This window comes from Manis javanica, chromosome 3 (genome assembly GCF_040802235.1).
Source record: "Manis javanica isolate MJ-LG chromosome 3, MJ_LKY, whole genome shotgun sequence".
Classification (NCBI taxonomy): Eukaryota; Metazoa; Chordata; class Mammalia; order Pholidota; family Manidae; genus Manis; species Manis javanica.
Window position 1 is genome coordinate 59,828,922 of NC_133158.1, and position 25,586 is coordinate 59,854,507.

At 34.2% G+C, this 25,586-nt stretch overlaps 1 protein-coding gene across 16 annotated transcripts in view; it reads left to right on the forward strand.

Annotated features, from left to right (window-relative positions):
• Window positions 1-25,586, forward strand: part of POLQ (DNA polymerase theta) — a 138,271-nt gene that overhangs the window by 41,940 nt on the left and 70,745 nt on the right. For 15 of the 16 annotated variants that reach the window (XR_005059911.2, XR_005059912.2, XM_073231562.1 and 12 more), the window contains 6 exons: window positions 2,645-2,784; window positions 4,231-4,435; window positions 4,769-4,911; window positions 19,489-19,682; window positions 20,564-20,688; window positions 21,748-21,991. Coding sequence is in view for 14 of the 16 variants with exons in the window: in XM_073231562.1 (XP_073087663.1) it covers window positions 2,645-2,784; window positions 4,231-4,435; window positions 4,769-4,911; window positions 19,489-19,682; window positions 20,564-20,688; window positions 21,748-21,991 (1,051 nt within the window). In the remaining 2 variants the exon portion in view is untranslated. Of the gene's footprint in view, window positions 1-2,644; window positions 2,785-3,955; window positions 3,996-4,230; window positions 4,436-4,768; window positions 4,912-19,488; window positions 19,683-20,563; window positions 20,689-21,747; window positions 21,992-25,586 lie in introns of those variants that run through there. The other variant, XM_073231567.1, reaches the window with a different exon arrangement.

Consider the following 25,586-nt stretch of genomic DNA (forward strand, 5'->3'; position numbering starts at 1 on the left):
TTGCCAGAAGTTGTATGTAGTATTTCTCCTCACATACAGTTGGCCAGAATGTAGTCACATGGTTACATTCCCCAACTGCAGGGGAGGCTGGGGTATATAATCTTTAGCTGATTTAGCTGAGTGTCCATTTGCATGTCCAAATAATACGTAGGTGTTTTATTAAAAAGAAGAATGAAGAATGGTTATGTTGGGACAGTCATCAGTCTCAGCCCAGTAATAAATGACTCATCTGTAGTGCCTGAAGGGCCATTGGTCTGCCTATTGTTTAAGCCCTGAAAATTTTGATGATTAAAAATGAACTTCCAATCTGTTGGATTTCCTTTAATATAGGCATCAAAGAAGTTTACTCTGCTTCTCTTGCTTATTTTACCTACAAAATTTGCAAATTACATGTGTTTAAAAAGGGTTGAGGGACAAGACTAAGACACTCCCTTCCCATTCTTATTTGCTTCCCTCTGCCCATCTCCCCAACTCTGATTTGTTGGTAGACTCACCACTCTGGAGACTGGAGTGTAAATTCATGGCACACAGGCACTCTTCTTTAAAGGCCAGAGGGTCTTTAAGGCAGTGTTGAAGATAAGGAGGTTTTATTTGCCTTGCTATATTCTTAGCATGTGCTTATCTTTCTCCTGGGGAAGAATAATTGGAAGATTGGTGCTTTGGGCTGATAATCAAGCCTTAAATCAGATAACATTCAAACAAAACTAAAATACACCACAATAACTTTGTTTCTGAGATTTTAGAAACTCCTGAGATTTTTACTTTGCTTAACTCTCCGTTTCAAGATGGCAATTGGCTTGCTCAGAACTTCCCGCAAATGGGGAAATGTGTGGATATAGTGTTTCATATCAACTATGAAGATTTAAATACTTGGTCATGCTTTATGGATTGTGTAGCAGCTTTGTAACTTTTGTGTATTTTATAAATGATAATATTTCCTGGACATTTATGGTGTTTTATTTAGGTGACACTTTAATCTTTCTTTGGATTTCCCATAAGCTTCCAGTGTAAGATGATGTTTTGTGCTAAAATAGTGATTTGCAAGTTAAATAGTAGTAAATGGGTTGGTTATAATTGACTTCTGTACTGTGGTGTGGATGCATCCTCCTCAGACAGGTGGGAGCAGAAACCTGGGTGTAGATACCGGCATTAACTCAGCGTTTTCATAGATCTTGTTTACCCTGAAAAAGAGTTGTCCATTTTGTTGAAGAATCAAGCCTGGAAGAAGTTTAAACACCCGAAGCGGATTTTTACTTTGCTGCTAATGTTAGTTAATCCATTTTTCTGGGTAATTTTTTTGTCTTAAGCTGGACTCTTCTGTAGTCTTTGCAGTTTTTTGTAGTCATCGCATTTTATTCATTTTGTTATTGTCAGTGTTGGCACCTGTCTTTCTGTAATTATAGCTGGGATAAATAACCAATGGTTGTCAAGTTTATAGTCCCTTACATTTATCTTATCTTGATTATCAGTTCGGCAGTGGGTGGTAGGAAAGCAAGATCTGTTACCTTGTCTCTGCCTGAGGTGGTTAGTATACTTTAACACAAGGCCACTTTTATTTGTATTTTTCTCTAATGCAAGTGGCCTTCATTTACCTTTTGAACACCTTATTTACCTGCTTATTTTTCCCTACTATTCGATTCACATTTGAAAAAAAATTATGGTTTTCTCTAGTCTTAATTGTAGTAATAGTTTATGTTTGTACAAATTATATGTATTTTTAAAATTTGTCTTTACATATTTTTGTTCATTTATCACAATAACCTAAAGAAAGCAGTTAGTGAATGTTATAATTTCTAAGTATCCATAAATATTTTTGAACTTCTGTTATCATCATGTATAGCTAGTAATAATTTGCTTTTCCCTTACAATTTTCAAAGTACTTCCATTACTATTATCATATACTTAAGTACTCAATAATAATAGTTGATCCCATAGGGAACTAAGTAAGTTTTCCTTTGTTCTTTTAGGTTCTATGGCTAGTGCCTGAAATTAAGTTGACAAAGATCAACAATAGAAAAGGCATATATATTTTATCTGATGATATTTTAGTGTGTCATATGCACAGAGGGCTTCACAGAAAGAAGTGAAGACCCAAAGAAGTGGTTAGATGCTGGGGGTTTATTTATATATAGGTGCTTTTAACAAAGGGTAATAAATTGTGGAGAAGTGACAATATAATGGAAAAGGGGTTTGGGCTCCTAAGGGTAGTAAGTTGTGGGAAGGTAAATATATGCTGGAAACTAGTGAAAGCTAAGGATTACTTAGTAAGGTTTGTAAAGACCCATCTCAGTGCTGACTTTCTGTCTTCAGTGATAAGGGTTGTTCTCTGCTATAGGAGAAGGTGAGGCAATACCTTCACAAAGAGAAACTTATGTCCTGCTTCTAGGGAGAGGGAAAAGAGTTCTCTCTGTGTTTGCTGCTTCTCAATTGGTTCAGGTCAAAATAAATCCTTATGCCAAAGTGGCATATTTTGGTATGATTCCCTTTAGTACAAAATTCAGAAAATAAAAACATTGGTGATAATTCTATGATCATAATAACCATTGTCATCTAGTATCTCCTTTTAAATAAGACAATTTAATTTCTCCTTAGCAGGTGTGGAAATGTGTTGGGATCTTGCAAATGTATGGTTTTTTGATTATAGGTGAGAGTATATTAGTTTGTAAGAACTCTGATAAATCAAAAGGCATAGCTCTGCTTCAGGGATCTCTAAAACCTGTTTGTAGCTGTCTGCAAAGAGGAGAAGGAGAAGTAACTGCAAGCATGATAAGAGCTATTCTGGAGGTAAGAGAATTCACTAAATTATTACCATCTGCTCTTTTGTGCCTGTAATTCAGTGGTTGAACTTAAGTATGTGAAAAGTCTTAGCTTTACATTTTTCTGAGATTTTGTGTAGCCTTCCTAAGTCTGAATTCTTTTTACTTTATATAGTTATTTCCTGGAGTTTAATACAGCTAATGCTATATCAGTCCATTTCACAAGAGAAGATTAAAACCCAAATGCCAGATGGTTCTTTTTATTTTTTAGATATTCTTTATTATTCTCTGAAATTAAAAAAAGTGACAAAAATGGACCCAGTTCTTCCATCCAGATAATACCTGTTGACATTAAAATAAAATCAAATTGCAAATATGCATGATTAGAAGTTTCAAACAATATGGAATTATCTAAGGTGAAAAATAAAACCTGCTCAGAGTCCTCAAAGGTAACCCCTTTTAAGTGTTTCATGTATTCATCCAGGAAACTTCTATTCATATACCAGCATACCTTGCTATCAGTTTCAGTACTGGTGATGGGGTCCTGGTACCTGTACTCATACTCTTTTTCCCCCCTTTAGCTCTCAGTTTGAAAAACAAAGGAAGGGCTCTTATATACTGCTGGAACTCATTTGGAGGGCAGTTTAGCCATACCTACTAAGATTTAAAAAAAAAATTGCACATAGCTATTAATGTAGCAGGTTCACATCTAGGAATTTTACCTAGGGATGTATTTGTGATATCACCTCAAATTAAATTTATAAGAATGTTCATTACAGTTCTATTGGTAATAAGAAAAAGCTGGGAACAACTAAAATATCATTGGTAGTAAATAAATCTTGATAAAACAATGCTTTGTGGTCATTAAAAAGAGTGAGGTGGCTCTGTTTAGGATGATTTGGTATGTTTCCAACATACATTAAATGAAAGAAGAGAGCAGGCAAATTGGTGTGTTTAATAGAATAGTTGGCAGAAAATGATAATCCAGGAGACACAACTGACTTCATCTTTTTATACATCTTTTCCCACTCCTCTTTTGAGTGGGAAGTATACAATATTAGCTTTCTTATATGCCCACATATTTCAGAAGAAAGGGTGAGAATTGGTTTGGTTCATGACCATGAGCCATCAATACCTCCTTTATATATGTTGTTGGCTCCCACATTTCAGATAGATAATCTATCATTTATCTTCACTAGGGAGAAAATGTTGTATCTACTTCTAAGGAAAACTTATGTTGTAAGTAGATCTTATCTACATTTATAATGAGTGATGATGGAAGAGCTAATAAAGAGCCTATGTTAATATGTTGAGAATACTTTATCAACTCCATTTCTTTTATATATTCTTTTCTTTTACATCATAAGGGCCTATATTTCCTATTAAAAGTTACAGAAAATTTCACTAATTTTTTTATCATGATGGCCTATGTGTCCTGTTAAAAGTACATAAAATTTCAAACCTCTTGTATCAGATAATAGTTGGTGGAGTGGCTAGTACATCAGAAGATATGAAGACTTATGCTTCTTGCACATTTTTGGCTGCAAGTATGAAAGAAAGGAAGCAGGGAATTCAGAAAAATCAAGATTCTATTCAACTTGGAGCGATTGAGGCCTGTGTGATGTGGTTGCTAGAAAATGAATTCATCCAGATTACTGAAAGTAGTGATGGAACTGAAGGTAGGTATGACTTATTAGTTGCAATTTGCTCACTTTTTCATCTTTATTGACTTAGAGTGTGTAGATTCTTAGTAAAAGGAAATTGACTTTTCAGACAATGTAAAAGGAAACTGATTTTTAAAGCAATGTACTGACTCATTTTTAGTAAGTCTGTGTTACGTTCAACATCAGACAACTAGCATAGAGCCTGCTTATAAATATCCAGGCATTGGGCAAATTCTATTTGTAAAATTCATTAGAGTCTAAAAGGTATATCACAGAATGCAGAAATATAGTATTTTGTTTTATTTTATTTTTAACATTTGGTCCTTTACTCCGTATCCCCCAAACCAGGAAGAGTGTATCAACCAACACATCTTGGTTTGGCAACTCTTTCTTCTTCACTTTCTCCGACTGATACTTTAGATATTTTTGCTGACCTCCAAAGAGCAATGAAGGGTTTTGTTTTAGAGAATGATCTGCATATTGTCTATCTGGTAAGTTCTGTTTCTGCCACTATTAGATTTGTGAAGGTGGGGAGAAAATGCATATATATAATACTGAACATCAAAGATACACTAAGGGAACATCTCGTCTGTTTTCCTTAACTGGGGTAGTAATGAAGGGTTACTTCATTATGGGAATAGAGAAGAAGGGTAAAGAGAGAGTTGTTTTAAAGTAATAAATTACATGTTCTAGTGACCTTTTAATGTATTTGCCTATTACTTATTTTTCTCTAACCTCCTTTCAAGAAAGATTTCAGGCATTTTTTTATTTTATCAAATGTGCATCATGGTGTTTCAACAGCCCCCTTCCCCCTCCCCGCCACCCTCCCTTCCCTCGTTTAGTAACCACTATTCACTTCTCAGTGTCTGTGAGTTTAATGCTGTTTTGTTCCTTCTGTTTGCTCTGTTTTTATACTCCACAAATAAGTAAAATCATATGGTATTTGTCCATTTCTTCTAAGTTGTACAATTTATTGGCATATAATTTTTCACAGTATTCTCTAATAATTCTTTGTATTTCTGTGGTATCTGTTGTGATTATTCCTTCTTTGTTTCTGATTCTGTTTATGTGTGAACACTTTTTTTCTTGATAAGTCTGGCAAGGGGTTTATCTATTTTGTTTATTTTCTCAAAGAACCAGCTCCTGGTTTCACTGATTCTTTTTTCTACTGTTTCATTCTTCTCTATTTTATTTATTTCTGTTGTGATCTTTATTATGTCCTTCCTTCTACTGACTATGGGTTTCATTTGTTCTTTTTCTAGTTTCTTTAATTGTGATTTTAGGTTGTTCTTTGGGGATTGCTCTTGTTTCTTGATGTAAGCCTGTATTGCTATGTACTTTCCTCTTAGAACTGCCTTTGTCATGTCCTACAGATTTTGAGCTGTTATGTTGTTGTTTTCATTTGTTTCCATGTATTACTTGATTTCTGTTTCAATTTGTTCATTGATCCACTGGTTATTTAAAAACATGTTATTTAACCTCCATGTGTTTGTAAGTCTTTTTGTTTTCTTCGTGGAATTTATTTTTAGTTTCATACCATTGTGGTCTGAGGAGCTGTTTGATGCAATTTCAGTCTTTCTGAATTTATTGAGGCTCTTCATGTGGCCTAGTATGTGATCTATTCTGGAGAATGTTCCAGGTACACTTGAAAAAATATGTAACCTGCTGCTTTTGGATGGAGTGTTCTGTAGATATCTGTTAGGTCCATTTGATCTAATGTGTTATTCAGTGCCTCTGTTTCCTTATTTATTTTCTGTCTGGCTGATCTGTCAGTTGATGTGAGTGGTGTGTTAAAGTCTCCTAAAATGAATGTATTGCAATCTATTTCCTCCTTTAATTTTGTTAGTATTTGTTTTACATATGTAAGTGCTCCTGTGTTGGGTACATAGACATTTATAATGGTTATATTGTCTTGTTGGACTGACCCCTTTATCATTACATAATGTCCTTCTTTGTCTCTTATTACTTTGTTTTGAAGTCTATTTTGTCTGATACAAGTACTGCTACTACTGCTTTTTTCTCCCTATGATTTGCATGGAATATCTTTTTCCATCCCTTCACTTTTAGTCTATGTATGTCTTTGGGTTTGAAATGAGTCTCTTGTAGGCAGAGTATAGATGGGTCTTGTTTCCTTATCCATTTTGCCACTCTATGTCTTTTGATTGGTGCATTCAGCCCATTTACATTTAAGGTGATTATTGATAGATAGGTACTTATTGCCATTTTATTAATTGTTTTCTGTTTTTTTTTTTTATCTCCTCTCTGTTCCCGTCTTCCTCTTTTATATTCCTCTCTTGTTATTGGTGGTTTTGTTTAGTGTAGTATTTGGATTTCTCTCTCTTTTTAAAATTTAATTATTTTTGTTTGTGTATTTATTGTAGGCTTTAGTTTTGTAGTGTCCAAGGGTTCAGTGATAGGTTCTTTACTATATAATAATCTATCTTAAATTGCTGATTACTCTATTTCAAACACAATCTGAAGGTACTTTTTTTCTTTCTTTGTCTTGCTCCTCAACATTTTTATATTAGATGCCATAATCTGTACTTTTTGTGTATCCCTAGACTGATTTTGTATGTAGTTGGTTTTGCTTCTTTTGTTTTAATTTTGTACTTGCTTGGTAATTAGTTGGTCTACTACCTTTACTATGGGTTTATTTTCACTGGTGAAAGCTATTTGGCCTTAGGTCATTTCCATTTACAGCAGTCTCTGTAACATATCATGTAAGACTGGATTAGTGGTGGCAAATTCCTTCAACTTTTGTTTATCTGGAAATTACTAAATACCTGCTTCAAATTTAAATGATAATCTCTCAGAGTAGAGGATTCTTGGTTGGAGGTCCTTCTGTTTTAGTACATTAAATGTATCATGCCACTCTCTCTTGGCCTGAAGAATTTCCTTTGTGAGAAGTCTGCTGATATTCAGGTGTTTTTAAAAATTTTATAACATATAAGAGAACAGAAAAGTACAGTGACATATCAGGAAATTAAAGATAAGACCATAATGTAAAACTTAAGCAAAGGTTGGTACATAAACATGCATACCATTACTCATAAAGTCATATACAGTTGCTGTGGCCAGCTTTGGTTCTGGGCTTTCTGGCAACTACAGCAATGAGGGCAGCTTGATTAATCTCAATATTCATATGATAAAGAACAAAAAAATAGAAAGCATTACATTTTATTGGCTAAGAGAAATTTAGTCCTTAAAAGACACTTAGGACTTGTATTTTTAATAAAATCTTTTTAACAAATGCAATAAGTAATTTAAAAAGTGTACATTAGACAATCTTTTATAAGCGTTTTTTATCACAAAGATTTTGGTAAGAATTGGATAAAATGGAATTAGAGATCATATTCTCTTGCAAGAACCTGGCCAGAAATACTTTATTTTGTTAATTAAGAGTAGATGTGTGGAGTGGTATAAACAAGATGGCAAAATAGAATGCCCATTGCTATAGTCTCCATCAAAAAAATACAGACTAGCAACTATTCACAGGCAAGAAAAACTTTCTAAAAATCTCAGAACTTGGTGGTGATGTTGAAACACTCTCTTAGGGCACAAAAACTGAGAAAAGCTGTGTTAGAAGGCTAAGAGCAGCGGTTTCACTTGGGCTGCATTGCCCCTCCCCGAAACCAGCACAATGCCACACTGAGAGGGATATACTTTCTCCAGTGGGTAAGAGAGCCCAAAATAGACATCTAGCTTCCCTGAATTTCAGAGCATTCCCTAGAAAGCACACTCCTACATCACCTCACAGAGAACACCGAGGGACTTGGCATGGCTAGACCACCTGGAGTCATCTAGGAACAAAGAAAGGGGGTGGACCTTATAGTGACCAGTGTGTACAGCACAATGGTGGCCCTGCATCTCTCCTAGCTTCCTAGCTTCCAATCAGAGAGTCCTGCCATCGGATTGATGGTCCCATCTGGCCAGGAAGCAGGGTGAACAGTTCTGCTCACCTGGGGTCCCAAACCAGTGGACTGGCTGCAGAGCCCAGTCTGCTGCCCTACCCTCGCAGGGAGCCAGTCAGCAGCTCCACACAACTGCAGAGATCAGGCTGAGGTCCTGCCTGACCAAAGAATCTGACTGCAGACCACATCCTAGAGTCCTGTGTAATAACAGAGTTCATTCTGCAGCCCTACGCAACCATGGAGCACAGCTGCTGGCCACAGCTGAACAGTCTAGCTAATGCACACTCAGCCAGAGAGTACATTCTGTGGTCTCACCTGACCAGAGAGTTCAAGCAGCAGCCACACCTAACCATGGAATTCAGCCAGTGAACCCACCTGACTGGGAACCCAGCCAGCAACCCCATCTATCCAGAGAGCCTTCTAGCAGTCTCACCTGACCAGGCAGCCCAGGCAGTGGTCCTGCCTGAATGCAAAGCTGAGCCAGTGGCCCCGCACAACCAGAGACCCTGGCAGCAAGCCCTGCCTACTCTACTGTGGGCACTACTATCTGACCCTTTAAGAATTTCTACTATCTGGCCTTTTAAGAAGGTCTTTTCTGCTGAAGGAAATCTGTAAAGACTGGAAGAGGTGACTGCTTCTTCAAATGTGTAGACACTGGCACAAAGATATAGGATAATGGAGAATTGGAAACATGATGCCACCAAAGAAATGATTAAAACTCCAATAACCAAACCTAAAGAAATTGAGATCTATGAACTGACTGACCAAGAGTTCAGAATGATATGCTTAATGAAGTGAACTATAAGGAAACAGATAAGTAACTAAACAAAATGGGTAAATAAATACATGAACATAATGAGGAGTTCAACAAAGAAATAGAAACCATTAAAAAAAAATCCAGAGCTGTAGAATACAATTACTGATCTGAAAAATTCAGTAGACAGCTTCAAAAGCAGACTTGATCATGCAGAAGAATCAGTGAAGATTGGTCATTTGAAATTATACATTCAGAAGAGCTAAAAAGAAAAAGAGTGGAAAAAGCCTAGAAGACTTATTGGACACTGTCAAGCAAAACATTATTGAATGCAGGATGGAAAAGAGAGAAAAGGGCAGAAGGGCTATTTAAGGAAATAATGGCTAAAAACACCCCAAACGTGGGGAGAGAAATGAACTTCTTAGGTAGATGAAGCTAAAGAGACCATAAACAGATACAAAGAGGACTTCACTGTCACAATGATCAAACTGTCAAAAATCAAAGAATCATAGATTTTGAAAGAAGCAAGAAAAAAGATGCTCATCATATACAAGGGAACCCTCATAAGGCTATTATATTTCTCAGCAGAAATTTTGCAGACTTGTAGAGAATGGTATGAAATATTGAAAATATTGAAAGAAAAAAATGCCAATCAAGAATACTATACCTGGTGGTGCTGCCTTCAGAAATGAAGGAGAGGTAGATTTTCCCAAGGAAACAAAAGTTAAGGAAGTTCATCACCACTAAAAATGTTATAGGGAGTCTTCAAGTTGAAATGAAAGGATGCTACTTAACAATGTAAAAACTTGTATGTATAAAACTTTCTGGTAAAAGTAAATTTATAGTCAAATTGAGATTTCTAAATGTAATGGTGGTATGTAAATCACTTTCAGCTCTATACACAGAGACAAACATTAAAAATAATTATAGCTACAATAATTTGTTAATGGATATGCAATATAAAATGATTGTAACATCATTGGCCTAAAATGTGAGGGGGTGGAGAAGTAAAAGTATAGAGCTTTTTTGTGCAATTGAAGCTATCAGCTCAAAATAGGATAACTATATATACTATGGGACATCATTTACCCATAAACAAACAAAGTCATGGCCTTTGTGATAACATGGATTAACTTGGAGGGTATTGGGCTAAATGTAATAAGCCAGGCAAAGAAAGACAAATATATTGTATGGTATCATTTATATGTGGAATCTGAAAAAGTCAAACTCAAAAACAGGGTAGGATGGTGGTTGCCAGGGACTGGGGCATGGGGAACTTGGGGAAATGTCAGTCAGAAGTTACAAACTTTCAGTTACAAGATGAATACATTTTGGGAATCTAATGTACAGTGGTGACTATATTAATAACACTATATTATATACTTGCAATTTGCTTAGAGAGTAAATCTTGTGTTCTTATCACACATACACACAATGGTAAGTTTGTGAAGTGATGGATGTGTTAATTAACTTGATTGTTGCAGTCATTTCACAATGAATATATCAAATTATCATATTGTACACCTTAAATATACAATTTCATCTGTGAATTACAACTCTTTAAAACTGAGGGGGAAAAGGAGCAGATACATGTGTTTTGGCAAGCAAGTGAGTAGGAGGTAAAATTGAAATTCTCATATGGATTAGGAAGGCTTATTAGGAAATGTATTTCAATAAAAAAAAACTCTATTAGAAGTGAGCAGGAGGAAATGTCTAGACAGGGCCTTTTTTCTTCTTTAGTGAACATATGTAATACACGGATGTTGCATATGCTCAAAGTTCTATGCCTGAGAATGTGGCTAGGAAGAATCTCAAAGCCAGTTATTTACCATGGCCTAAGTAAGTCACATTCATTATACAGTGGCTAAAGTTATGGACTCTAGGATCAGATTCCCAGTTTACATTCATGAAAATTAGATTGAATACAAGTTACTAAAATAATTGCTGATGCACACTTAATAGATTACAGTATAGTGTATAAACATAACTTGTATATGTACTGGGAAACCAAAAAATTAATCTGACTCACTTTATTGTGATATTTGCTTTATTGTGGTGGTTTGGAAACTAACCCTCAACATCTCTGAGGTATGCCTGTATTTCTGTGTCATTTGTAGACCAATGTTACCAATTTGTGCACCAGTAGCTCTGTTTAAACAAAAAGTTTTCATTGATGTTTTATCTAATAAGGCCAGTTTCCTTCCTTGATCTCCTTTTTCAGTGTTTATAGGTATTGTTGTTACCTTTCAATATGATGTTTAGAATTAACTTGTTCTTTTCATTGGTATTGTTAAACTTAACATGGAGAACTGACTGACATCCTTCTTTTTATAAGTTGATTGGGCTTATTCATGAAAAGGGTTGTTTCTCTATTTCTTTAAAGATAATTTTTGGACTTTCAAGAGTTCTGAAAGTTTTCTCATGGAAAATTTGCATACAAGAAATTCCATTGCAATACAACTCTGCATACTATTTAAAGTGTACAAGTCAGTGATTTTCAGTATATTTACACAGTTGTGCAATCATCACCAGTATCTAATTTCGGAACATTTTCGTCATCTCAGAAAGAAATCCTGTACTCATTAGCAATCACTCTCCATATTCTTCTCATCTCCTCATCCTCCCCTAGCCCTGAGCAGCCACTAATGGACTAAAGCTCATTCGTTTCTATAGACTTTCCTATTCTGGAAATTTCATGTAACTGGAATCTTATGTGAGCTTTCATGACTAGTTTCTTTCATTTAGCATTATGTTTTCAAGGTTTCTCCATTTTATAGCATTTTTGTGAGAATTTCTCAGAGTAAAAGAAATGCCATCCCCTGAATTGTGATGGGCTGAAGTCTGACTTGGACAAGTCCAGTTTGGCGAGTCAAATGAGTTTCATTAAGGGGTTACTTATGAAGTGGTGAATGACATTAGGGTAGCTGCTCTACTGAAGTGTCACCTGCCCCTGCTGTTAGGCTAGCTCTTCTCAGGAAGGGAAAAGGGCACTACCTGCAGGAATGCAAATCATTGTGTATGGAAAGCAGGCAAGTTCCTTCTTATCTTGATGTTTTTCTTCAGACACAAAGCAGTCCTGCATTCTTTGTGCCTTGCTCTAACATCACAAAGACTAGGGAGAGACCCCTTCCTGCTCCTATGACAGTCTGGTAATGTGGCCCAGTAACTTATTTTAAAGTGGCTTCTTTAACCAAGATGGCTTTGCTTTGGCCAGGTTTGGGAGGCTCAGCTGTACTACAAGCATGTAGTAGTTCTTAACTCTTTCATATTGAAGAATAATATTTCATTGTATGGGTATATTATATCTTTATCCATTCAATAATTGATGGACATTTTGTATGTTTTTACTTTTTGGCTATTATGAATGATGCTGCTGTGAACATTCATATACACATTTTTGCATGAACACATGCTTTGAATTATTGTGAGTACAATTGCTATATCATATGGTAACTCTATTTTTAACATTTTTGAGGAGCTTCCAAACTCCTCAAAAGCATCTGCATAATATTACATTCCCACCAGCAATGTAAAGGGTTCATATTCCTTCACATCCTCTCTGATGCTTTTTTTTACCTGCCTTCTAAAATACATTCTTATGAGTATGAAGTGCTATCTCAATATAGTTTGGATTTGCATTTTCCTAATGGCTAATGATGTTGAGCATCTTTTCATGTGTTTATTGACCAAATGAATTATCTTCCATAGGAAAATATCTATTCTGATCCTTTGCCCATTGTTAAATTGGGTTATTTGTTTTTTTATTTAGCTTTAAGAGTTCTTTATATATTCTGGGTACAAGTCTCTCATCAGGCATATGATTTGCAAGTATTTTCTCCCTCTGTAGGTTTTCTTTTTACATTTTTGGTGATGTCTTAAGAATAAAGGTTTTAATTTTGATGATGTTCAAGTTATCATTTAAAAAATTTTGGTATGTATGTAAGAACTCATTATGTAACCCAGTGTCAGATAGATTTACTCCTATGTTTTCTTCTAAGAGTTTTATAGTTTTTGCCTACATTTAGATGTAAGGTAGGGATCTAAATTCACTTTTGTGATTGATGTAAGGTAGGGATCTAAATTCATTTCTTTGTATGTACAAATCCAGGTATACCAGCACCATTTGTTGAAAATTCGTTGAATTGTTTTATCATTTTTGTTAAAATCAATTGCAGATAAATGTGAGGGTTTATTTCTGGACTTTAATTCTATTTCATTAATCTAATGTTTATCGTTACTCTGATACCATACTGTGTTGATTTTTATAGCTTGGGGAGTTTTGAAATCAGGAGTTTGAAATCAGAACCCTCTAATTTTGTTCTTTTTGAAAAATTTTTGAATATTCTGGGTCCCTTAAATTTCCTTATGAATTTTAGTCAATTTCTGCAAAGAAGCTACTTGGGTTTTTATAGGGATTGTGTTGAATCTGTAGGTCAATTTGGGGAATACTGTTATCTCAACAATATTGAGTCTTTCAATCCATGTACATGTACTGTCTTTCCATTTATTTCAGTCTTTTTAAATTGTTTCCAACAATTTTTAAATGGTTTTCAGACTATGAATTTTGTATTTCTTTTGCTAAACTTATGCTTAAGCATTTTATTCTTTTTGAAGCTATTGTAAATAGAATTGCTTCCTTAATTTCAGCTTCATATTGTTATTAAAGTATGTAGAATAATGGTATTTTTATATATTGATATTGTATCCTGTAACTACTGAAGTTTTTCATTAATTTTAATAGTATTTTGGTAGGTTTCTTAGGATTTTCTACGTACAAGATTGTGTCATCTGCTTCTTCCTTTCCAATCTGGATGTCTTTTATTTCTTTTTCTTGCCTAGTTAACCTGGCTAGAATTTCCAGTAAAATGTAGAATAGAGGTAGTGAGAGCAGACATCTTTGTCTTATTCCTGATCTTAAAAGGAAAGTAGTCTTTTACCATCAAGTAGGATGTTTACTGCGGGGTTTCTGCAGATGGCCTTAATTAGGTTGAGGAAGTTCTCTTCTACTCCTTGTTTATTGAATGTTTATCATGAAAGGGTGTTAGATTTTGTCATGTTTTTTTTCTGCATCTGTTGAGATCATCTTGTAGTTTTTGTCCATTCTATTGATACTATGTATTACATTAATTGATTTTCAGATATTATATAATCTTGAATTTTCTGGGTAAATCTACTTAGGTCATATTATATAATACTATTTATATGTTGCTAGAGGTTGGTTTGCTATTATTTTGTTGAGGATTATTTTATCAGTGGTCATAAGACATATTGATCTGTAGTTTTCTCATGATAACTGTGTGGTTTTGAGGTAACACTGGTGTCATAAAATGAATTAGGAAGTGTTTCCTCCTCTTTTGGCTTTTTGGAAGAATTTGTCAAGGATCACTATTAATTCTTAAACATTTGGTAGATTTCACCAGTCATTTGGGCCTGAACTTTTCTTTGGAGTAAATTTTTTTATTATTAATTTAATCTCTTTGCTTATTATAGGTTTATTCATGTTTCCTATTTTTTCTTGAATCAGTTTTGCTAGTTTGTGTCTTTCCAGGAATTTATTCATTTAGGTTATCTAATTTATTGGTATTCAGTTGTTCATAGTAAACATTTCCTTTAATCCTTTTTATTTCAGTAAGGTCAGGAATAGTGTCCTCTTTTCTACTCTTTTTTCTTTTCTATTTCTTCATCAATCTAGTATAGGTTTTTCAACTTTGTTGGTCTTCTCAAAGAACTGTTGAAGTATTAAACAGGGAGCCATTAGACTGAGGCAGCTCTAATGTCTTGGTAGCACTGTAAGCAAGCCAAAATATAACCCAGAGTCAATGCACTGGAATCTGAAAAAGTGAAATTTGAAAACAACCTATTACAAATAGCTGACTAGGCTTAACAAATTATGGCAAGTGTTTAATCTGTAACCAATTAAATGATTGCTTTGCTTTGCTTCAGCATCTTCTCTATAAAAACTTTAACCTCAGCTTCTGTTAGTGGAGGGCTCCTAACTGCCTTGGGTTTGGTAGTGCCCAAATTTGAATCAGTGTATGTTCAAATAAACTCCTAAAAAAATGTTAATGTGCCTCAGTTTACATTTAAACAGAATCTATTTGGTTTAGTTGCTTTCCCTCTATAATTTTACTATTTCATTAATTTCTGCTCTTTATTTTTTCTTCCATGTTTGTGTTTACCCTTCTATTTGCAGTGCCTTAAGGTTGAAGATGAGAATATTGACTTGAGATCTTTTTTCTTTTGTAAGATAGGCATTTATAGCTATGTTTCCCTAAAAACACTACTTTTACTACATCCCATAAGTTTTAGTATGTTGTTTTCATTTTTCATTTTCATTCATTTCAAGGTACTTTTATCAGTTTTGTGTTTTTTTCCCAATTTATACTACATTTATAATATGGTATACAAATAATATACATTTTACAAGAATGCATACAACAAAAATTATATACTTTGAAACACATTGGAATGGTTGCCGTTACATTAAACACATTTGAATGGAGAGAAACATGAGATTAGGGAACAGGTATTTATGCCAATCAATCAAGCAATGAGGTAACCTTGAACAAAGCATTGACAATGTTGGGCCACAAAATAAGTAGTATGATTTACTGAACTTGCTACAGTAAAAAATTTTTAAAGTAGGCAAAGTTTAAGACATTATACTCTTGAAAAGTGTCCTTAGTTTTTTTTTTTCTTTAATTTTAAAGAAACCGAGATTGGTATCAGATAACAAGCTACAGGTTCAGTATTTTTCTTAATTGAAATATAGTTGATATGCAATATTATATTGGTTTCACATGTACAACATAGGGATTCAACAATTAAATTACTGAGTACACACTATAAATGTAGTTGCCGTCTGTCAACATACAAAGATATTTCAGTATTACTGAATATATTTCCTATGCTGTACTTTCATCCCCGTAACTCATTCATTTTATAATCGAAGGTCTGTACCCTTCATCTATTTTATGCATCCTACCACCTGCCTCTACTATGACAACCATCAGTCTGCTCTCTGTGTATGTAAGTCTACTTCTGTTTTGTTTGTTTGCTCATTTGTTTTGTTTTTTAGATTCCACGTATAAAAGAAATCATACAGCATTTGTCTTTCTCTGACTTATTTCACTTTTCTACTTTGATTTCTTCTCTCAACCATTGTTGTTTAGTGGTGTCGTATTTACTTTCCACACTGTGGGTTACAAAAATGTTTTGTTACTTATTTCTAATTTTATTTCATTGCTGGAAAACATACTTCATGTAGTTTGAATCCTTTTATATTAATTGAGGTTTGCTTTATTGCCTGTCATATGGTCTGTCCTGGAGAATGTTCCTTGTAAATCCTGCTGTTGTTGGGTGGAGTTCTATAGATATCTGCTAGGTTTAGTTGATTTAGAATGTTGCTTTTGTCTTCTGTTTCCCTGTGATCTTCTGCTTAGTTGTTCTACCCATTGTTGAAAGTGGAAGTATTAAGTCTTCAACTATTATTTTTGAATTGTCTATTTCTCTGTTCATTTCTGTCAAGTAGTGTTCGTGTATTTCAGTGCCCTGTATATACTCACAACTGTTATGTCTACTTGCTGGATTGATCCTTTTATCATTATTAAATATTCATCTTATCTCTATTAACATTCCTTAAAAAGTATTTTATCTGATATTAGTATAGCCACTCTAGCTTTGTTATAGTTGTGGTTTGCATGATATTTTCCCTTCCTTTTGCTTCTAACCAATTTGTGGTTTTGATGTTATAGTTTGATGTTATAACATATATATGTTATAGTTTGTCTATAATATTTCTCGTATAAACAGCATATAGGTGGATTCTGTTTTTTAAATCCAGTTTGTCAGTCTCTGTCTTTGATTAGATTATTTAACCCAGTCACATTTAATGTTATTGATATAGTTGGGTTTACATCTTCCAAGTTGTGTCTTATTTTCTATTTATTTCATGTCTTTTTGTTCCTGTGTACTTCTTTTACTGATTTCTTTTGAAATAAGTGAATATTTTCTAGTATAACATTTTGATTTCTTCAATTGATTCTTCTCTATATTTTTGGGGTTATTTTCCCAGTGGTTACTCAAGGGGTTATTGAATAACACCTTACATTCATACCAACTTTATTCTAGTGAAACATACAAATATTATTCTTATAAAGGTATATTCCTTTTTGTGTGTGTGTGTGTGTGTGTGTGTGTGTGTGTGTGTGTGTGCTATTCCTATTATACATGTAACATCTATATGTGTTACAAACCCAGTGGTACATTGGTATTGTTTTATATAATTTTATGTCTTTAAAGAAGCTGAGAGAAGAAAAGACAGCATCTGTCTATTTATAGAGTTTGTTACATTAGCATTCTTTTTAAGATTTATGTTTTTCTTTATTTGCTCCTATGGATTTTACTTTTTCTTGTCATTTCCTTACTACAATACAGCTTTGCTCTGTTAACTTTAAACGGAGCAAAAGAAATTTATTCACATAAAAAATGAGTTTATTCAGGAGTAGCAGAGGAATTGTAATATGGGACAAGCCAGCTATGGTGAACAGTAGGCAAGTCCAAAGAGACAAAGGGACAATCAGTTTTTATTAGGTCTTCGGAGGAAATTTGAGAGAGTTGTTTTGAATAAGTGTTTATTAGGAGAGAGCAAGAGTTTGAGGTTGTGGCAGTTTCTCAGAGGCTTCAGGTGGTGGTTAGTGCATTGTTGCTGGGGCAGGGAGGGATCTTCATTCCTTTTCTTAAAGGTATGAGATAAAATTCCTATGTGAAAAGTGCCCTCTCTTGTTACAGTAATTGTTATTTTCCTTCTACCTGCTGGCTGTGTGGCTGCAACAGGTGATTCATGTGTAAGAGCTCCCCCTTCAGGGCTTCTTGAGTTCATTTTAAATGAGGTTTATTTCCAGAGGTCCCATCTGCCTTCTTTGTGCTGTTATTATTAAACATATTATATTTTTATATGTTTTAAACATATAATTGTTTATATGTTTTATACAGTTGCTTTTTAAATCAGTCAAGAGAAGAAAGGAGGAGAAAATGCAATAATACTGTCTTTATAAGTACCTACATAATTATGTTTTTTGTGTGGGATTAAAATACTGTTTTGGGTCACTACTTTCAACTTGAAGAGTTTTCTTTAATATTTCTTGTAAGGCAGATCTGCTAGCAACAAATTTTCTCAGTTTTTGATTATCTGGTAATATCTTTATACCTTTATTTTAAAAAGATAGTTTTCCTTTATATAAGATTATTAGTTGACAGTTTTTTTTCTTTCAATGGTTTGAAGATGTCATTTCACTGCATTCTGGTCTCCACTGTTTTTGATGAGAAGTTAGCTGTTAAATCTTAATAGGTTTCAGCATTCATTACTGATACATGATGAATTGTTTTGCTGTTTTCAAAAAATTTTTTTTTGATTTTTTGCATTTTGACTCATGCATCTGGGTGGAGATCTTTTTGCATTTTTCCTACTTGGAGTTCATTTATTCTCTTGGATATGTTTTTTTCATCAAATTTGGAGAGCTTTTAGCCATAATTTATTCAAATGCTTTTCCTGTCTACTGGTCTCCTCATTATGCATATGTTGCTGCACTTGATGCTTCTCAGAGTTCTCTGAGGTTCTGTTCCTTTTTCTTCCTTTTTTACCTTCTCAGATTGCATGATCTCTGTTGATCTTCGTTGATTCTTTCTTCCGCCAACTTGTATCTACTATTGAGCTCTTCAGTGAGTTTTTCAATTTCAGTTATTGTACTTGTCCACTCTGATTTGCATTTAGTCCTTTTTTTTACAATTTCTTTCTCTTTGCTCATATTCTGTACCTGATGAGCTATTGTCATCATACCTTCCTTCATCATTAAGCCTGGTTTTCTTTTGTTCTCTGACATATTTATAATATCTGCTTTGAATTCTTTCTCTGATATTTACAATGTTTGGAAGCCCCCAAAGTTTTCTTTTGTTGGTTTTTCTCCTTGTGTTTGGGACATACTTTCCTGTTTCTTTGTGCATCTCATGGTTTTTTGTTGTTGTTGAATCCTGAACATTCTAGATAACCTAGCAACTGTGAATATTGATTCCTCCTTTCCCTCCTTCCTCTTTCTATTTCCTGTTTCTTTCTTGGAAATCAAAATAAAAACTTTAAGATTATACTTAATGTCAATATTGAAAGTAAAAGTGTCTGTGATTAAAGTTCTTACATTACGTAAAATCCAGTTTGTGTGCTTAGTGGTCTCCTCATTTTGCCTTGGCTCTGAGTTGTTTGTGAATAAATGAAGTTTTCATATAAATGAGGTATCATCTCACAGAAATTTTCCAAACGCCAAGGCCTTTGTTTTTAATATGAATTTTATATTTTTGTTCCTTTTGTAATGCAGTAGTTTTAGTTAATGAATGATGCTTCTTTCCTTTAGGTTACACCTATGTTTGAAGATTGGACTATTATTGATTGGTATCGATTTTTCTGTTTATGGGAGAAGCTGCCAACTTCTATGAAACGGGTGGCAGAGCTAGTGGGAGTTGAAGAAGGGTTCTTGGCTCGCTGTGTGAAAGGGAAAGTGGTAGCCAGAACCGAGAGACAGCACCGACAAATGGCCATCCACAGAAGGTAAATGAATGAATATCGGGGAGCCTGGACTTTCTGGTACTTAAAACCATATTGGATATACAGCAAATGTCCTTTTTATTGTAGTTACTTAAATTCTCATTAAAAGTTTTTACTTAGTAAATATTTTCATCCTCCTATTTACTGACTATTTTGATATTTTAGTTTCTTCTTTGCTGCTTATAGTTTAGGGCCATTATGTATGAAGACCTTTTAAAGTACAACATTTAATTGCTTCCTTTCCTAAAGATGTGAATCAGAACTGCCAACTCATGTGGCTTCACTTGAGGATATACTTTGTATCATTCTTAGACGTGATTCATTACTAGTGGGGAAAAGCTAATGAAAAGTTTCAGATGGGGTAATTGCACAGGCTTTTAGCTTCATTGGAATATAATAATTTTTTTTAAAAAACATTAGTCTCTAATGTATTATTTACAAAATAGTCAAGTATAAATCTCATAAAGATTTATGTACTTGTATTATTTGTGGCACTATTGCCTTTCATTTCAAAATATTTTTTATCAAATTCTGTCATTTTATTGAAATATGATTAGATGATCATGTAACTGTATGAAGTATTCCTCAAAGTTCTTGTTCCATCACATTTCTTGAACCAATTTACTTCTTGAAATAAAGTAGCAGTATTGAAATATGGAGGAAATACTTTTGTTAAACAGATATTAGCTCTTTGCTATGGTACTAATATATATCAGAACTTACTTTATAGGCTTTGACCCTTGTCTAATCCTGTATCTTATTAGGAATCTTCTTGGTGTATAAACTCTCTCTTGCCATTTTGGTTCTTGTTTCACAACAAATGTCACACTTTTATAGTAGATGTAAGTAACCTCTTACCATACTTTTGTTGTTTTACATTCCAGGTTTTTTACCAGTCTTGTGCTATTGGATTTAATAAGTGAAGTTCCCTTAAAGGAAATTAATCAGAAGTATGGATGCAGTCGTGGACAGATTCAATCTTTACAACAGTCAGCTGCTGTTTATGCAGGTTCGTTAAACAAAGGTTTCCCCATTTATATTAGACTTTGTGACTTGAGGTCATGTTAAGATTATATTTTTCAAATTCCATTTTATTGTTGGCTTCTCTAAAAGTGAGAGGGTCATGTCAAGCCATAATTGTGTATAGTCCTGGTTATTACTGGAGCACCTAAAACTGGCTTCTCTGGGATTAGTTACCCTGCAAGACTGGCAGCTAGTCGAGTGTCTGGACCTTAGTCCCCTTCCATTCCTTAGCAACCTGCTGATCATCCCTCCCCTTTCTGTTTTTTTTTCCTTCTTTATTTTTAATTCCCTGTTCCAAGAAGAAACAGACACAAAGTTCTCAGTGGTCTCCCTTTTCTCATCAAGTTATTGAATAATACTTGTTATTGAGGAGGAGAATGGCAAGTGGAGAGGGATTTCTGGACTTCTGTCTGACTGTTCTAAATATTTTCTCTTCTCTAAGGAAACTCTCATTTCCCTTAATAAAATCAAACCAATATCCTTAAGCTTGGCAAACAGGGAAGTTCTGGGTCTGATTTTACCAAGAAATCCTAATAAGCCTTTAGGAAGGGAACATTGGGCTGCTGGAGAGTATGTGTATAGGGTGTAGCTACTGAACTGGGCAACTTTTCTTTGAAGAAAATATCAATGGGAGATTTACTTTTTGTAGTTCTCTGAGCACTTGAATATTTAAATTAACTCTCATTTTCCTCTAAGTTAAAAGAGTCCCTTAGCTTTTTTTCTTCCTTAAAAGAAGAAAGTAAGGAAGAGAGAGGAACTGACTAAAGTGAGGGTTCTTTGTTCTCTGTTTATGTGCTGTGCCTCAGCATTTTCAGATGTCAAGTTCATGGTTCAGAATAAATGAGATGACATTTACTATGTTTAACACATTTATTGGCCAGTTAGCTAAGTCTTTAACATGTCTGCTCTCCGGTTAACATATACTTTGGGCCTGTTTAGACTACAATTCCGCAGAAAAGTAAAATGAAGCAAAAATATACCTAAGAAATAGGGAATTGGTCTATAAAGAAACTTTAATTCAATAAGTATTCTATGAATTTTCTAGGGATGATTACCGTATTTTCCAACCGTCTGGGCTGGCACAACATGGAACTACTACTTTCCCAGTTTCAAAAGCGTCTTACATTTGGCATTCAGAGGGAGCTCTGTGACCTGGTCCGTGTGTCCTTACTTAATGCACAGCGAGCCAGGTCCCTCTATGCTTTTGGCTTTCTAACTGTTGCAGATCTTGCCAGAGCAAATATTGCTGAGGTGGAGACTGCTCTGAAAAATGCTGTGCCTTTTAAAAGGTGAGAAAATCTCCTTGCCTATATAGGGTTATTAAGTGAAAAATCATGTCAATTTGTAAATAATAGTACATTAAAATGTTTTTCTCTTAGATAGTATCAGGGTATACTTGGTGTAGAAGAAGAAATGTTTTTCCTCTTTTAGGATTACTTTTATTTTGTATATTTTAAAAATATATCATGATTTAAGAAATATTCCTGAAAGTATTATCATTTTCTCCTAGAAAGACTGAGTAAAGGTAAGTTACCAATGTTATCTACTTTGATGGATTTTCATTTTCAATATATATGCAGGGCCCATCTTAGACTTTGTTTAGGCAAGAACATTTGAAAATATACTCTTGTTGAACATTCTTTGAAACACTAGACCCTCAATTTGTAAGAAGAGGATTCCTTGGTTATTGTGTGTATGTGTATAACCAATTCTTTGAATGTGCTGGACTCAGCATATAATGAAGGAATAGCTTAATTATTTTCTCATCCACTGTTCTTTGAACTCACTTTTATATGAAATCTCAGCCAGATCCTATAGCTAGTTAGGCACTTTGACGCACATAGTTTTATTTTTCAGGTATTAAAAATTTGTTCTAAATTAAAGCATCTGTCTCATTTCCTGATGCTTTTTCCCTCCAACTCAGTTTAAGCCTGACAGGCTATGAAACTTGTAGTATGTATGGAAAGGAATGGAGGCATTGTCAAAGGAGCAGCCTTGCTGCCCAGTGCCAAATCACATTGTGGGCTCTGCTTCTTACAGTTGGGGGCTGCCCTAGGTATGGCTCTGGTGGGCCCTGGTGTAGCATGCACTGCACCTAGCATATGGGGGCATAGCTACTCTGCTTAGATTTTGAAGGATGCAGCTTCCTGGAGCCTTGGACCTGGAACCCAGGCTGAGAACTACTGCAGTGGGGTAGGGGAACACTGCAAAATCTCCAGTAAGGCAGTGCCCAGTGGAGCTGTGGGGTGGGGCAACACCCAAGATCCAGACCAAAAGGACAACTGGTGTGCAATTTTGTCACTTGAGCTGGGCCTCTGAATGGGTTCTGTAGAGTATGCCTTAAAATTTCTTAAAAAGACATTGATCTCCTCTGGAACCTCTGAATTCACAGAATCTTTGGATATATTCATATTTGCTCATAAGTGCCTACTGATAGTTCCTGAGGTGAAAAAATTCGGGTATGGGAGTATCTGTGTGGTAACAACATACTGCATGCGTCATGTTTAACCCTAACAGGGAGTCATTTGAAGGCAGTATGCATTTAAAATTTTTGATTGGAAAAAAGGTTGTTAACACATTTTAGAATTATTTCTGTATAATGCTAAGTATGTTACGATGAACATTATGCCTCTTCTGAAAGCTCAGAGCTTTATTGATCAAAATTTAAGTGACATCAGTATTAGGACAAATCAGTATCATGTGTCTCTTCATGTGACACACTGAGGAAAGACAACATTACTCCTGGAGTATTCTTATAAAAAATGTCTAACATGAATTTAATCATAAGGAAACATCAGAGAGACCTAAACTGGGAGACATTCTACAAAATATCTAGCTAGTACTCTTCAAAAATATCAAGGTCATGGAAAATAAAGCCTGAGGAGCTGTTTCTAATTAAAGGAAGATAAAGAGATTTGACAACTAAATGTACCACTTTATGCTAGATTGGATTAGAAAAAACACATAAGTGGAACAATTGGTGAAAGTTGAATAAGGTATATAGATTAAATACAGTATTATATTAATGTTAATTTTCTGAATGGAAACTGGTGTATCTGGCTCCTGACCACACTTTCGTTTTAGTACTTGGTGCATAAGACCAGAAAACCTAGCTAGTACTGTTTTAAACACTTTGCCATTACCAACAAAGTCCAGTGAATTTACCTTGTGCACATGCATTTTCATATTGTTGGTGATGTTTCTTCAGAGTAAATTCCTAGACATGGGATTTCAAAAGGTAAGGGTATGCATAGCTTTATTAGATTCCGAATTGTCCTGCAGAAGGGTTGTACTAAGATGCATTCTAACTAGCCTATTATCCCACAGGCTCACCAACAGAATCCATTGTTAGGTTTTCATTTTGCCAGTCTGATAGTTGAGAAATTGTATCTCAGTATGGTTTTAATGTGAATTTCTATAATTGCTAGTGATGGTGAATATTTTTTCATATGTTCCAGGACCATTTTTTAATATCTGGTTATACCTTTTCCTTAAGTTTCTACTGGGTTTTCGTCATTTCCCTTTCCTTTTAAAATAATCTTTTCTTTTAACAATTTATTAGGGTTCTTAGTCCTTTATTTGATATGTATATTGCAAATGTTTTCTCAGAATCTATCAATTGTCTTTTGACTTTTATTATATTTTTGCCTTGAAGAATTTTTATTTTCTATTGATTTTTTATCAGTCTTTTTCTTTTTTTGCTTCTGAGTTATCATAATTAAAAAGATTTTCCCTACTTTGAGAGAGGAATTTGCATGTTTTCTTCCAGTATTTCTAAGTTTACATTTAGATTCCTGGTGCATTTAGAATTTAATTTTGTGTGTGGTATGCTGTTTGGATCTAATTTTATCTTTTTCTCTATGGCTCTCTTTTATTAAAAGGTTTACTTTGTTCCAATGATTTGAAATGCCACCTTTATCATATCCTAAATATTCATATATTATTATGTCTATTTCTGGACTAGGTACTTTATTTGCTATTCTTTTTTTCAATTGATGATCAGTTACCATGCTCTTAAAGGCCTTACAGTATGTTTTTAATTATGGTAGGGCAGTTTTGTACTCATAGTTGTTCAGTATTTTCCTGGCTATTCTTGCATGTTTGCACATGTGAAATTTAAAGTGCTTGATGGTATTTTATTTGGATTGGATTGAAATTTAATTTAAAATTGACATCTTTATAATGTTGAGTTAGCCTATCTAAGGATAGATAATATCTTTGCATTGATCTAGTCTTTGTGGTTTTTGGGAGTTCTAAAAAGATTTCTCATATAGGTTTTTAAGAATTTAAACTTTCCTCCTACAGGTTTTGTATATTTCTTGTTAAATGTATTCCTGTTTCATCTTTACTGTTATTTTATTGATATCTCTCTTCTATGATGCTTTCTACATGAATACCATTTGAATATATGAAAGCTATTGATTTTTGTATGTTTTTAATCCTGTTTTCTGAATTCTCTTATTGTTTGAATTAACATTTATTACTGATTCTCTAGGACTTACCTGGCATATTGTCATATATCTGCAAATAGATGTTTTACTTCTTCCTTAAAATTTCTTCTGCTTCTAATTGATTTCTTTTGTCTAATTGAATTAGCTTATACCTCTAATAGGTAGTGGTAATAGAGATAATAGGAATAGAGATGATGGGCATTCTAGCTTTCTTTGTGATCTCAATAGAAATAAATGCCTCTGGTGTTACCCTAGTAAGATACTGGCTTCAGGATTCTGGTGTATACATATATTTTATAATACATATTTTATCATTTTGACAAACTGTCCATTAGTTGCAATTTTCTTGAATATTTTTTTATCACCACTGGGCATTGAATTTTGTCAAAGGCTTTTTCAGCATCTATGGAGATAATCATGGAGTTTCCCCCCA